At 41.0% G+C, this 14,205-nt stretch overlaps 1 protein-coding gene across 1 annotated transcript in view; it reads left to right on the top strand.

Annotated features, from left to right (window-relative positions):
- The window catches only part of LOC133564483 (endothelin-converting enzyme-like 1), a 203,421-nt gene that overhangs the window by 166,721 nt on the left and 22,495 nt on the right, over positions 1-14,205 (top strand). Inside the window, exons 14-15 of the mRNA XM_061918832.1 lie at positions 3,082-3,149; positions 5,355-5,479. Of these exons, the coding sequence (XP_061774816.1) occupies positions 3,082-3,149; positions 5,355-5,479 (193 nt within the window). The remainder of the gene's footprint in view (positions 1-3,081; positions 3,150-5,354; positions 5,480-14,205) is intronic.

Genomic DNA, 14,205 nt, shown 5'->3' with positions numbered 1-14,205 from the left:
CTGGGCCCCACCTGGCCGCACCGCTGGTGGCACTTCAGGCTGATTGAACAGGTAGAGGGGAATGTACCGCCCCTTGATGATGCGGCCCAGGGTGGGGCGTTGTCTTCCATGTTTCATTATATATATGTGTGTATATACATATATATATATATATATATATATATATATATATATATATATCCATCCATCCATTTTCTACCGCTTATTCCCTTTCGGGGTCGCGGGGGGCGCTGGTGCCTATCTCAGCTACAATCGGGCGGAAGGCGGGGTACACCCTGGACAAATCGCCACCTCATCGCAGGGCTATATATATATATATATATAAAAATAATAACATGAAGTGTGTAATTAATCCAACAGGGTGTGGTGTGTGACTATGTGTGGGAATTAACTGCTGAGTGTTACCATGACTGTTGAGCTAGAGAGACGGATATCCAATAGGGGCAGAGCATGCTCGTAGTTCCGTGAGACAGGCAGGAAGTCGGGGCGATAGAGAGGCGTTTAAGGTCGGTGTCCAAGCGGGAGGTTGAGATCCAAGAGGCAGCCACTGAAGCCAAGGGAACGCGGAAGACGGCACAGATCAGTAGGTTGTGAGTTTAAACCCCGGTCGAGTCATACCAAAGACTAAAAAAATGTGACCCATTACCTCCCTGCTTGGCACTAAGCATCAAGGGTTGGAATTGGAGGTTAAATCACAAAAAATTATTCCTGGGCGCAGCCACTGCTGCTGCCCACTGCTCCCCTCTGCTCCCAGGGGGTGAACATGAAACTGCAGAGGACAAATTTCACCTAACCTAGTGTGTTGTGACAATCATCGGCACTTTAACTTAACTTGGGACGGCGTGGCGCGTTCCTGGTTCGATCCCCACCTTCTACCAACCAAGTCACATTCGTTCTGTCCTTGAGCAATACACTTCACCCTTGCTCCTGATGGGTCGTGGTTAGGGCCTTGCATGGCAGCTCCCACCATCAGTGTGTGAATGTGTGTGTGAATGTGGAAATAGTGTCAAAGCGCTTTGAGTACCTTGAAGGTAGAAAAGCGCTATAAAAGTATAAACCATTTACTTTAACTTTAACTTAACAGAGCTTGTGACGTGGGAACAAGGGCAGGCTGCAGGGTAGATGATAAGGACACGAGACAATACGACGGGGGAGAAACCCAGAGAGAGAATGCATAGAGCTGGATGATCGCTTACTGTACAGGAACAGATGACTATGTTCTGGCACGGGATAGCATGTTGTGCAGGCTTATGAAGGCAGGTCTTCTGATCAGCCACAGGTGCGCTGATGGCTGGTGATTGATTGCAGCTGCTTGCTACCGCCGGACTGACACGCTCCTGGAAGTGCGCTCAGCGCAGCGCACGCATGAATGCGCGCTGATGTGCGCCTGGGCCGTGACAATTTGTGCACTTTTATATTTAGTTGCTTATGTTTTCATATGATATTGTATCTATCAGATTATAGATGTCCCATCCATCCATCCATTTTCTACCGCTTATTCCCTTTCGGGGTAGCGGGGGGCGCTGGCGCCTATCTCAGCTACAATCGGGCGGAAGGCAGGGTACACCCTGGACAAGTCGCCACCTCATCGCAGGGCCAACACAGATAGACAACATTCACACTCACATTCACACACTAGGGCCAATTTTAGTGTTGCCAATCAACCTATCCCCGGGTGCATGTCTTTGGAGGTGGGAGGAAGCCGGAGTACCCGGAGGGAACCCACGCATTCACGGGGAGAACATGCAAACTCCACACAGAAAGATCCCGAGCCTGGATTTGAACCCAGGACTGCAGGAACTTCGTATTGTGAGGCAGACGCACTAACCCCTCTGCCACCGTGAAGCCCAGATTATAGATGTATGAATAGAAAATGGATGGATGAATGGAATGTATGACTTATTATGCAAAACCAACTCTTTTTACCTATTAGTAACGGTTTTTGCGTATTTGGCATCTGTAAAAATCACGTCATTCCCAGCTCCGACTTCCAACTTCCGAGGTAGATCGAACGCAGCATTAAGCTGAAAATAAGAAAAAAAAATTGAAACCGGACAAGCGGTAGAAAATGGATGGATGGATGAATAAAACATCAAAGTTTTGATCTTGCTTGCTTACCAGTACTTGCTATCGTCATTTATTGAACAGGCATCAAATTGCAGTCCACACATATATCTGCGCTGGTATCTCTTATGTGTGACTGCCATCTACTGGTCACAGTTATCATTACACCATGTATCACATAAAATTGGTTCAAGGTTAGTAAGCACAACCAGAATTGATACATACATAAGATTTTTTAAGAAAATGAAATTATTTTGTTCCTTATATTCCGAAAAATACGGTCATGTTTAGCATACAGCAGGCGTCTCCAAACTATGGTTTGCAGACCAAATGGCCTTTGAGATGACATGAGTTTATTACTAAGGAATCTTTACCCACAGGGAGATTGCATTCTCTAGAATAGTCTGACATATGTATTGCTACAATTATGTCACCATTGAGTAGACCATGAGTAATTGAAGTCATTGACCTTTACGCTGTGATTGCACATTGCCACGGCATTTTTTCTTATCAGACCCAATGCAAACAACCTTCCTTAGTCATGGTGCAAAAAACTAATAAAAACATCCAATAGAGACAAAATCTATGAAACCGGAAAAGCGGTAGAAATGGATGGATGGATGGGGAAAAAAACATTTAAAAAAAAACTAATATAAGCTACAAATATAGGTACAAAAATACTAGAGCATGATTGAAGAAACGGGAACTAGAAACAGTGCTCAATTGTTTTTGCCCAGGTATAGAGAAGTCTGGTCAACATGTAACTGGTACTGGAAACATCAATCCGTCGTCTTCCTCCCTTAGCCGCTGTGAGTTTGAATACCACTAGTTGGGAAGAGGCTATAATACCAGACGTAAAATAATCTGCAGCGGAAACACAAATAGGAACAGGTGGAAGAAAACAATATGAATTTGAATTTGTGTATGTATAAAAAATTGCTAGTAAATAGGTTACACCCGCTATGCATTTTTTAACATGTGGACTGCATGTGGTCTAATGTTTCTTTTATTTGTTAGGTCTTTGAACTATGGCGGAATAGGAGCAATCATTGGCCATGAACTGACACATGGATATGATGACTGGGGTAAGAATAACATTTTCTTCATCATCAGTGCTGCTGCTTGAGTTAGATCAGTGTTTTTCAAACTGTGTTATGTGTACTACTGGTGCGGGGGTCAGCAACCCGCGGCTCTTTAGTGCCGCCCTAGTGGCTTTTTAAAAAAAGGATTGAAAATGGGAAAAGATGGGAGAAAATTTATTTTTTTCGTTTTAGTATGTGTTTTGTTTGAGGACAAACATGACACAAACCTTCCCAATTATTAGAAAGCCCACTGTTTAATATCTTTGTGTGTATACTTCACTGAGGAGTGTATTTGGTGAACACCGTTTTTTCCTACTAATTTCAGCGGTTCTTAAACTCCCCATAGTGTGGACTGTGATGCAACAGTTTGTTTACATGTAAAATCTCCCACTCCTTCTTTGTCTTAATTTGTCCATCAAAAGTTTCATGAATGCACAAAGGTGCGCTTTGTTGATGTTATTGACTTGTTGGAGTGCTAATCAGGCATATTTGGTCAGTGCATGACTGCAAGATAATCAACATCTAACATGCTGTTTAGGCCGGCCTTATGTACATATTGCATTATTATGCATCATTTGTAGGTATATTTGAGCTCATTTAATATCCTTGACTTTTGTCCTCTTCGTATGTGATTTTTATTTTCTTTGTCTCATGACACATTATCTGTATGTAATATTCGCTGCATTTCAGATATTTGTTTGTGTTCCATGTTGTTCCAGACCACAGCAAATGTTACCTGGCTTGCCAAAGATTGTATTAAATCTATTAAAAGATGACAGCCTGCCGTTTCTTTTAACTTGGACTCACACATCTATACCTTTGGCCATTAGGAGCCAGTAATGTCCAGGAGTTATCTTACCTTTTGAGTAGCCTCTGATTTACTAATGGTCTCTAATGTAAAAATGTGTAGAATAAATATTACATTTCAGCATTTCTATCAACAAATATTTGCTTCAGCCTGCGATACATAGTCATTTTGATAGTAGGCTATCATAGCTAATATAGACACTAAGGACATGTGTTTCCTTCATTATAAGACTTATATACGGCTTTTCTTTTTTTGCGGCTCCAGACAGATAGGTTTTTTGTATTCTTGGTTCAATATGGCTCTTTCAACATTTTGGGTTGCCGACCCCTGCACTAGTGGTACATGAGCTTCATCTAGTGGTACGCCAAAAATGACTTGATTAAGGTACAGTGTTTTATTTCCCAATATTCAAACAGTGTTAGTGTTCAAACTGTAATACAGTGGCCAAATATACTGCAACTGTTTAAAAAAAAAAAAAAAATCTGCCTTGTTTTTAAGTAATACTTTGGCCTATTATGCTACCGTATCTTAATGAGGTGGTACTTGGTGAAAAAAGTTGTGTTAGATTATCAATGCTTTGAACATTTACAGTACATCTGATAAAAATCAGCAAAAGATCACTGACTATATGAATGTATCTACTTTATTTTATTTATATATATATATATATATATATAGTTTAAAGAGCTTTGTAGCTTTTAATTAGGGATGGACTGAAATGAAACCAAAAACGAGGAACCCAAGCTCGAAAAGAGAAAAAGTATTATTTTGCCAATTATTATTATTACCAATGAATTTCTGACTAAGAATATGTACTAAGCTCACTAAAATCAAGGCGTTGCAATTGCACAAATTAATAGTTATCTTTCAAAAGTTAAAACAGTCATGAAATTATGAAAATACTGCACGTATTTACTCCTGCTCTTCCAAAAATATAAAATAAAATTAATAGGCAAAACTTTCTTATCTTTTGGCGTCGACGCACTGGTGGGTACTTTTCTTTGCTGTTTGGTGTTGTTGTCAGACTGGCCACGACTTGACCAGAAGTGGAAAACGTCTTTGCTGAAAATCCCCCTCTTGATATTTTCACAACGCATATTTTGCAGATCGCTGTCTTTCTCAGATACATTGAAATACATCCACAGCGCCGACATGTTGCCTCTGCTCCACTCCAGACGAGTGCACGCTTCATGCTACTTCGTCTCAATATCCTGTTATGGAAGTGCTGTTTTGGTGGTTAAAGTAATTCGGCCAAAAGCCAAAAATTACCAATTGGGTCAAAATTTTGGTGCATTATTACTTTTAATGAAAAAAACGTGTCCTTTTTGTATTTTAACATACAAGTATTGTTGTCATGTCCTTTTTTGCTTGCATATTAAACAATCGCTTCGCATCCATAGGGGGCCAGTATGATCGCCACGGCAACCTCAAACAGTGGTGGACTGAGGACAGTTACAGAAAGTTCCAGAAGAAGGCTGAATGTATTGTTAAGCTCTACAACAATTTCACAGTTTACAATCAAAGGGTGAGTCTTGACCAAGGAAAAGTCGCAGAAACTTAAACTGCATGTATCCATCCATCCATCCATTTTCTACCGCTTGTCCCGTTCGGGGTCGCTGGAGCCTATCGCAGCTGCATTCGGGCGGCACCTCATCACAGGGCCAACACAGATAGACAGACAACATTCACACTCACATTCACACACTAGGACCAATTTTTTAGTGTTGCCAATCAACGTATCCCCAGGTGCATCGTTTTGGGGGTGGGAGGAAGCCGGAGTAGCCGGAGGGAACCCACGCAGTCTCTGGGAGAACATGCGAACTCCACACAGAAAGATCCCGAGCCCGGGATTGAACCCAGGACAACTCAGGACCTTCGTATTGTGAGGCACATGGACTAACCCCTGTCCCACCGTGCTTCCATGTAATGTACTACATTTAATGTACCATGTTGTTTGGACCATAAATCGCACCGGATTATAAACGGGCCTATATGAGTGTATTTTCATACAAAAGCGCACCAAATTATAAGACACATTAAAAGGGACATATATTTTAATTTTTTTCTACTTTTAAAATACTCCCTTGTGGTCTACATAACATGTAATGTTGGTTCTTTGGTCAAAATGTTGCATAGATTATGTTTTACAGACCATCTTCAAACCGCCTCCTGACCGTCTCGTCAGAATGCGCCATTTGGTGGGCGGTCTTATTTACGTGCCTCCAGATTGACTGTGTCTTCTCCCTGGCATCTTTGCTGTAGTTATTAGCGCTTTCATAGCGAGTCTCCTGGCAGACATAGGTTCGAACTATACGCTACTTTGTATTAGAAATGGCAACAGCGTACGATAAATGCCCCACAACAAGAGGATAGAGAAAAAGGAGTATATTGACTACAATGGCAAATTTCCGTGATTTATTCATATTTGAAATACACAACAGCAAGCACAGTCTGCGAAACAAAACGCAAGACAAAATATGTTCTAATAGGGGCCATTTTGGGGTCTTTATGCACACACCGTAATAATAATAATTGAAGCGCAGCACGTCTGACTAAGGAAGCCATAATGCTCCAACAATCCATGAAGGGGTGCGGCTTTGCAGCTTACCAAAGTCGTACAAAAACAAATTGTCAGAAGATGGTAGGGTATAGTATATTTGAGCGCAGGTTAAGGTTCTATATTTTCAATGAAACATTAGAGTTTTGGTCTTGCTTGCTTACCGGTACTTGCTAGCATTATTTATTGAACAGGCATCAACTTGCAGTCCACACATATATCTGCCCTGGTATACCTTATTTGTGACTACCATTTACTAGTCACACTTATCATTACACATAAAATTGGTATTATTATTATAATATTAGTAATCACAACCAGAATTGATACACTGGATTTTTTAAGAAAATTAAATGGTTTTGTGCCATAAATCTCGAGAAATATAGTCATGTTTAACATACAGAAGGGGTCTCCAAACTCTGGGTTGCAGGCCAAATGCGGCCTGCCAATGTCTTCAACTTGGCCTGAGAGATGAAATGAGTTTATTAATAATGAATCTTTAGCCACAGGGAGATTCCAGTCGATTTTGTTGCTACTATCATGTCACCTTCGAGTATACAACATGAGTAGATAGAATAGAATAGAAAGTACTTTATTGATCCCTGGGGGAAATTCAGCACCACAGTTTGCTCACAATAAATACTATACAGCATTATTCACATGTAAATAATATAAATATATTCTACATATATTTTACATTTAAGTGCAGTCAGAAGGAACATATACATTTTACAGTCTGATGGCTGTCGGTATGAAGGACCTTCTGTGTCGTTCCGTCTTGCATTTTGGGAGTCCGAGCCTTCCACTGAGCTTGCTCCTTTTCTTCGTAAGGTCCGGGTGTAGTGGGTGGGAGGTGTTGTCCATAATGGCTAGGAGCTTTGCTAGACTTCTCCTCAGTGACACCTCCGCCAGAGAGTCTATCTCCACTCCCACCACGTTACTGGCCTTCTTTACCAGCTTGTCCAGCCTGTTTGTGTCCTTCGCTCTCAGTACGCTGCCCCAGCAGGCCACGGCGTACAAGAAGGCGCCCCCCACCACCGACTCGTAGAATTCAGGTCAATGACTCTATGTGATGGGATTTTTGACCCAATGCAAACAACCTTCCTTAGTCATTGTGTAAAAAACCTAATTAAAACATCCAACCAACACAAAATGTCAACAGACATGGTCACACGTAAAAGAACCTGCTCACTAAACTTTGCGGACATTATGAAAAGCGTCATTGCGCCTTAAAAAATTCAAAATTAGACCCATTTAAATTCATTACAAAGCATGATGGGAAAAATTCAAAACACCCTTCACACTTATCCATGTTTGGCACATTTTAGCTGCTTGATATTTCTAATTACTAAACTTTAAGAGGGTTGTCACGGAAGTAAACAAGGTAAAAGTCGAACTTTCACATACTCTTAACATCCAATTATAATAATTATTAAATATCCATCCATTTCTACCGCGTATTCCTTTCGGGGTAGCAGGGCGTGCTGGAGCCTATTTCAGCTGCAATCGGGCGGAAGGCCGCGTACACCCTGGACAAGTCGCTACCTCATCGCAGAATTATTAAATATACATCCATTACATCATGGGTGTCAAACTCTGGCCCGCGGGCCAAATTTGGCCCGCCGTGTAATTTTACTTGGCCCTTGAGGCAATATCAAATTAACATTAGAGCTGGCCCGCCGCTGTAACACCGCATTCACCGCTAACACTCTTACATGCCAACCCTCTCGATTTTCACGGGAGACTCCCGAAGTTCAGTGCCTCTCCCGAATTTCATCCCGGACAACAATATTTGGGGTGGGCTTTAAAGGCACTGCCTTTGGCGTTCTCTACAACCTGTCTCCACGTCCGCTTTTCCTCTATACAAACAGCGTGCCGGCCCAGTCACATAATACATGTGGCTTATACACACACACAAGTGAATGCAAGGCATACTTGGTCAACAGCCATACAGGTCACACTGAGGGTGGCCGTATAAATAACTTTAACACTGTTACAAATATGCGCCACACTGTGAACCCACACCAAACAAGAATGACACATTTCGGGAGAACATCCGCACCGTAACACAACATAAACACAACAGAACAAATACCCAGAACGCCTTGCATCACTAACTCTTCTGGGACGCTACAATATACACCCCTCGCTATCACCAAACCCCGTCCACCTCAACCCCACCGCCGAAAAGAGGCATTCAATTTTTATTTATATTTTATTTGAAATGCCATTGATATTTTATTGTTTGAAACTTGATTTTGCATGTCACTATAAAGTTATATAAGCCTTGCTTGTTCAATATTCAATGCAAAATTTGTTTGGGTCGCTATTAAAAGGTTAATTTGTTCAACCTCGGCCCGCGGCTCTGTTCGTTTTAAATTTTGGCCCACTCTGTATTTGAGTTTGACACCCCTGCATTATAAGAGTATAACATGTATGCATATATCTGTGTTGCCAACTTAGCGACCATGTGTATGTATATACAGTCGCGATGAAAATTTTACATACACTTGTAAAGGACATAATGTCATGGATGTCTTGACTTTCCAATAATTTCTACAACTCTTTTTTTAGTGATTGAGTGATTGGAGCACATACTTGTTAGTCACAAAAAACTATCATGAAGTTTGGTTCTTTTATGAATTTATTATGGGTCTCCTGATAATATGTTTAAATCTGCTGGGTCAAAAGTATACATACAGCATGTTTGATATTTGGTTACATGTCCCTTGGCAAGTTTCACTGCAATAAGGCACTTTTGGTAGCCATCCACAAGCTTCTGGCAAGCTTGTGGTTGATTTTTTGTCCACTCCTCTTGACAAAATAGGTGCAGTTCAGCTAAATGTGCTGGTTTTCTGACATGGACATGTTTCTTCAGCATTTTCCACACGTTTAAGTCAGGACTTTGGGAAGGCCATTCTAAAACCTTAATTTGAGCCTGATTTAGCCATTCCTTTGCCACTTTTCACGTGTGTTTGGGGTCATTGTCTTGGGCTGATGATTTTAGCTTGTCCTGAAGAATTTGTAGGTCATCCACCTTTTCCATTGTCCCATTTAAAGCACCAGTTTCATTGGCAGCAAAACAGGCCCAGAGCATAATACTACAACCACCATGCTTGACGGTGGGGTTGGTGTTCCTGGGATTAAAGACCTCGCCTTTTCTCCTCCAAACATATTGTTGGGTATTGTGCCCAACAGCTCAATTTTTGTTTCATCTGACCATGTAACTTTGCCCCAGAAGGTCTTATCTTTGTCCATGTGATGTCAGATGAAACAAAAATTGAGCTGTTTGGCCACAATACCCAGCAATATGTTAAGAGGAGAAAATGTTTTTTTGATTGGTTGATTGATTAATTGATTTATTGATTGAAACTTTTATTAGTAGATTGCACAGTTCAGTACATATTCTGGACAACTGACCACTAAATGGTAACACCCGAATAAGTTTTTTAACTTGTTTAAGTCGGGGTCCACGTGAGGCCTTTAATACCAGGAACACCAATTCCCACTGTCAAGCATGGTGGTGGTAGTATTATGATCTGTGCCTGTTTTGCTGCCAATGGAACTGGTGCTTTAAATGTGAAGTGAAGTGAATTATATTTATATAGCGCTTTTCTCTAGTGACTCAAAGCGCTTTACATAGTGATACCCAATATCTAAGTTACATTTAAACCAGTGTGGGTGGCACCGGGAGCAGGTGGGTAAAGTGTCTTGCCCAAGGACACAATGGCAGTGACTAGGATGGCGGAAGCGGGAATCGAACCTACAACCCTCAAGTTGCTGGCACGGCCACTCTACCAACCGAGCCATACCATGGGACAATGAAAAAGGAGGATGAGCTACACCTGTAAGGTTCAAACCATTTCAGGTGGCTACTTCTTGTTGCTCATCCAGAGAATGCCAACAGTGTGCAAAGCAGTAATTGGAGCAAAGGGTGGCTATTTTGAAGAAACTATAATCCAAAACATCCATCCATTTTCTACCGCTTGTCCCTTTTGGGGTCATGAGTGGAGCTTATCTCAGTATGTTTTTTAGTTATTTCACTTTTTTTGTTAAGTACAAAACTCCACATGTGTTCATTGTTTTTATGCCTTCAGTGACAATCTACAATGTAAATAGTCATGAAAATAAAGTCAATACATTGAACGTGTAGGTGTGTCCAAACTTTTGGCCTGTACTGTATGTATGTATGTATGTATGTATTTACATATATATATATATATATATATATATATATATATATATATATAACCATCCATTTTCTACCGCTTATTCCCTATAGGGGTCGCGGGGGATGCTGGCGCCTATCTCAGCTACAATCGGGTGGAAGGCGGCGTACACCCTAGACAAGTCGCCACCTCATCGCAGGGCCAACACAGATAGACAGTCAACATTCACACTCACATTCACCCACTAGGGCCAATTTAGTGTTGCCAATCAACCTATCCCCAGATGCATGTCTTTGGAAGTGGGAGGAAGCCGGAGTACCCGGAGGGAACCCACACATTCACGGGGAGAACATACAATCTCCAAACAGAAAGATCCCGAGCCTGCGATTGAACCCAGAACTGCAGGACCTTCGTATTGTGAGGCAGACCCACTAACCCCTCTTCTACTGTGAAGCCCTATACATATATATATATATATATATATATATATATATATATATATATACATATATATATATATATATATATATATATATATATATATATATATATATATATATATATATATATATATTGCCCAGGTATGATCTGTACATTACTGTCTTTTAAGAATTTGATCTGCATGCAAAGGTTACAATATAACATTTACAAATGAGAAGTGTAACCAAGATATAACGACTGGACAGCACAGTTATAGATATTAGCTCCGTGTTTAATGTTTTTATTATTTAACAATTAACTTTTATTAACTCATGAACATGCACAAAAGTACTGAAAGTTGGTACCAAATCGTTTCAAATGTGAACCCATACACTGTCTGTATGAACAATTAATACATACTGTAGAATATCAAGTTCAACAATTTACCATGGAGAGATGGGCTTTGGGGCGGTAGATTGTTTTTTCACAACTGCTCGTAGAAAGGCACAATGCAACCTAGACGTGTTGTTTACCCAATTTCCATCCACTGGTTATTAATGATGACATAAAATACGTCTGAAGAGGTGCAGAAAGGCCGTGTGTAAAATGGAGTGATGATGTCGTGCCGCGATTTGGGTGTAGTGTGACTGCCAAAGGGTGACCAGGGAGGGTGGAAGCTGATCGTCATGTCGCAGTGTGAGTGCACCCACAACAGATGTACGCTCGGGTTGCTGCGGTACTAATCTTTTCAGCCTCTGTAAGTTTGTGCTAAAATTGACTTGATTGCGAAATGCTTTGTACAAGACAAAGATGTGATTTAATGTTGGCCAATTATAAAAGACTGAATGAAATGGGCCAAACACAGAAACCCTAACTCTCACAGTTAGGGTTTCAATAACATGTTTTATGTGATACTTTTTTTGTATAAGCTCTTAAGCGGTCCTATCTTACATTTGCAACTTTGCACACTTGCCTTACATCAGGGGTGTCAAACTCAAATACAGAGTGGGCCAAAATTTTAAACAGCACAAAACCGCGGGCCAAGGTTGAACAAATTAACCTTCTAATAGGGACCCAAACAAGTTTTGCATTAAATATTGAACAAGCAAGGCTTATATAACTTTAGCGACATGCAAAATACAGTTTTAAATATAATAATAATAATAATAATAATAATTAAAAAAATATCAATGGCATATCAAATAAATTTTAAATAAAAATGTTATGCCTTTTTTTCTATTTGCAATCTTCCGAGGTAAATATCAAATTTTTTCCACAGGCTAATAATAAATTTGAAAATAAAATAACAATAATGAATGAACCAAACATTCAAGCCTTGAAGTAGGAAGAGAAAATGCATGAATAAAACGTTAATTATTGGTCAGTTTGCTGGAAGTTTCCCGGAAGAGTTAGTGCTGCAAGGGGTTCTGGGTATTTATTCTGTTGTGTTACGGTGCGGATGTTCACCCGAAATGTGTTTGTCATTCTTGTTTGGTGTGGGTTCACAGTGTGGCGCATATTTGTAACAGTGTTAAAGTTGTTTATACGGCCACCCTCAGTGTGACCTGTATGGCTGTTGACCAAGTATGCCTTGCATTCATGTGTGTGTGTGTGTGTGTGTGTGTGTGTGTGTGTGTGTGTGTGTGTGTGTGTGTGTGTGTGTGTGTGTGTCTGTGTGTGTGTGTGTAAAAGGCACAAATATTATGTGACACGCTGTTAGTATGGAGGAAAAGCGGACGTGACGACAGGTTGTAGAGAACGCTAAAGGCAGTGCCTTAAATGCACGCCCCCAATATAGTTGTCCAGGTGGAAATCGGTAGAAATTCGGGAGAATGGTTGCCCCGGGAGATTTTCGGGAGGGGCACTGAACTTCGGGAGTCTACTGGGAAAATTAGGAGGGTTGGCAAGTATGAGTATTAGCGGTGAATGCGGTGTGACAGCGGCACCGACACTGTATAACACCGGCGGGCCAGCTCTAATGCTAAATTGATATTGCCTCAAGGGCCAAATTAAATTACACGGCGGGCCAGATTTGGCCCGCGGGCCAAAGTTTGCCACCCATGCCTTACATGAAGTGAAAGTACTATATTAGTGTCTGTTGAACTTTTCCCTGGCTAAATTGTTATACCACTCTTAAATCTTGTGAAAAGTCGAGTAAGAGAACATTTCAAGATATCAGGTGGGGGTGATGGAGCCCACGTCAGGCCATTCACAACAGAGTAGGGTGACCAGGGAGGCACCATTTTGGCCAAGAGGAGAAGAACACAGATTTACCCTAAAACACAGTATTTTATTAAAATATTGTTTAAAAATATCCCCTGAAATGACCAAGGCCACTTTTAGGGTATCTTCACACCTGTTTTAAAGGCCTACTGAAATGCGATTTTCTTATTTAAACAGGGATAGCAGGTCCATTCTATGTGTCATAATTGATCATTTCGCGATATTGCCATATTTTTGCTGAAAGGATTTAGTAGAGAACATCCACGATAAAGTTCGCAACTTTTGGTCGCTCTTAAAAAAGCCCTGCCTTTCCTGGAAGTAGTGCGCGTGACGTCACAGATTGTCGGACCACCCATTGATTACGATCATGGACGCCAACAGTGCGAGCGATTCTGACCGAGAAAGCGACACTTTCCCCATTAATTTGAGCGAGGATGAAAGATTCGTGTTTGAGGATATTGATAGCGACGGACTAGAAAAAAAAAAAAAAAAAAAAGCGACAGCTCCGGGCGACGGCAGTGTGAGCGTTTCAGATGTAATTAGACACATGTACTAGGATACTTCTGGAAGATCCCTTATCTGCTTATTGTTTTCATAGTGTTTTAGTGAGATTTTAAAGACTGTAAAGTCATACCTCGAGGTCGGATGGCTGCTGTGAACACACAGTATCTCAGAGTAAAGCCGAGGAGCCAAGCTCACAGCTGCTGCAGAACGACGAATAATCCACGGATGTCTTCGGTAAGATATATATCACAATTTCCCTATCCAAAAACATGCTGGTTGACGTAGAGAAAACATGTTCGCTTGACCGCTCTGCTTTCACAAAAAACAAAGAAACGCCGGCTGTGTCTCGGTGCTAAAGACAGCTGCAATCCACCGCTT

The sequence above is a fragment of the Nerophis ophidion genome, linkage group LG13 (assembly GCF_033978795.1).
Source record: "Nerophis ophidion isolate RoL-2023_Sa linkage group LG13, RoL_Noph_v1.0, whole genome shotgun sequence".
NCBI classification, from domain to species: Eukaryota; Metazoa; Chordata; class Actinopteri; order Syngnathiformes; family Syngnathidae; genus Nerophis; species Nerophis ophidion.
This window is presented reverse-complemented; position numbering and strand designations above follow the sequence as displayed.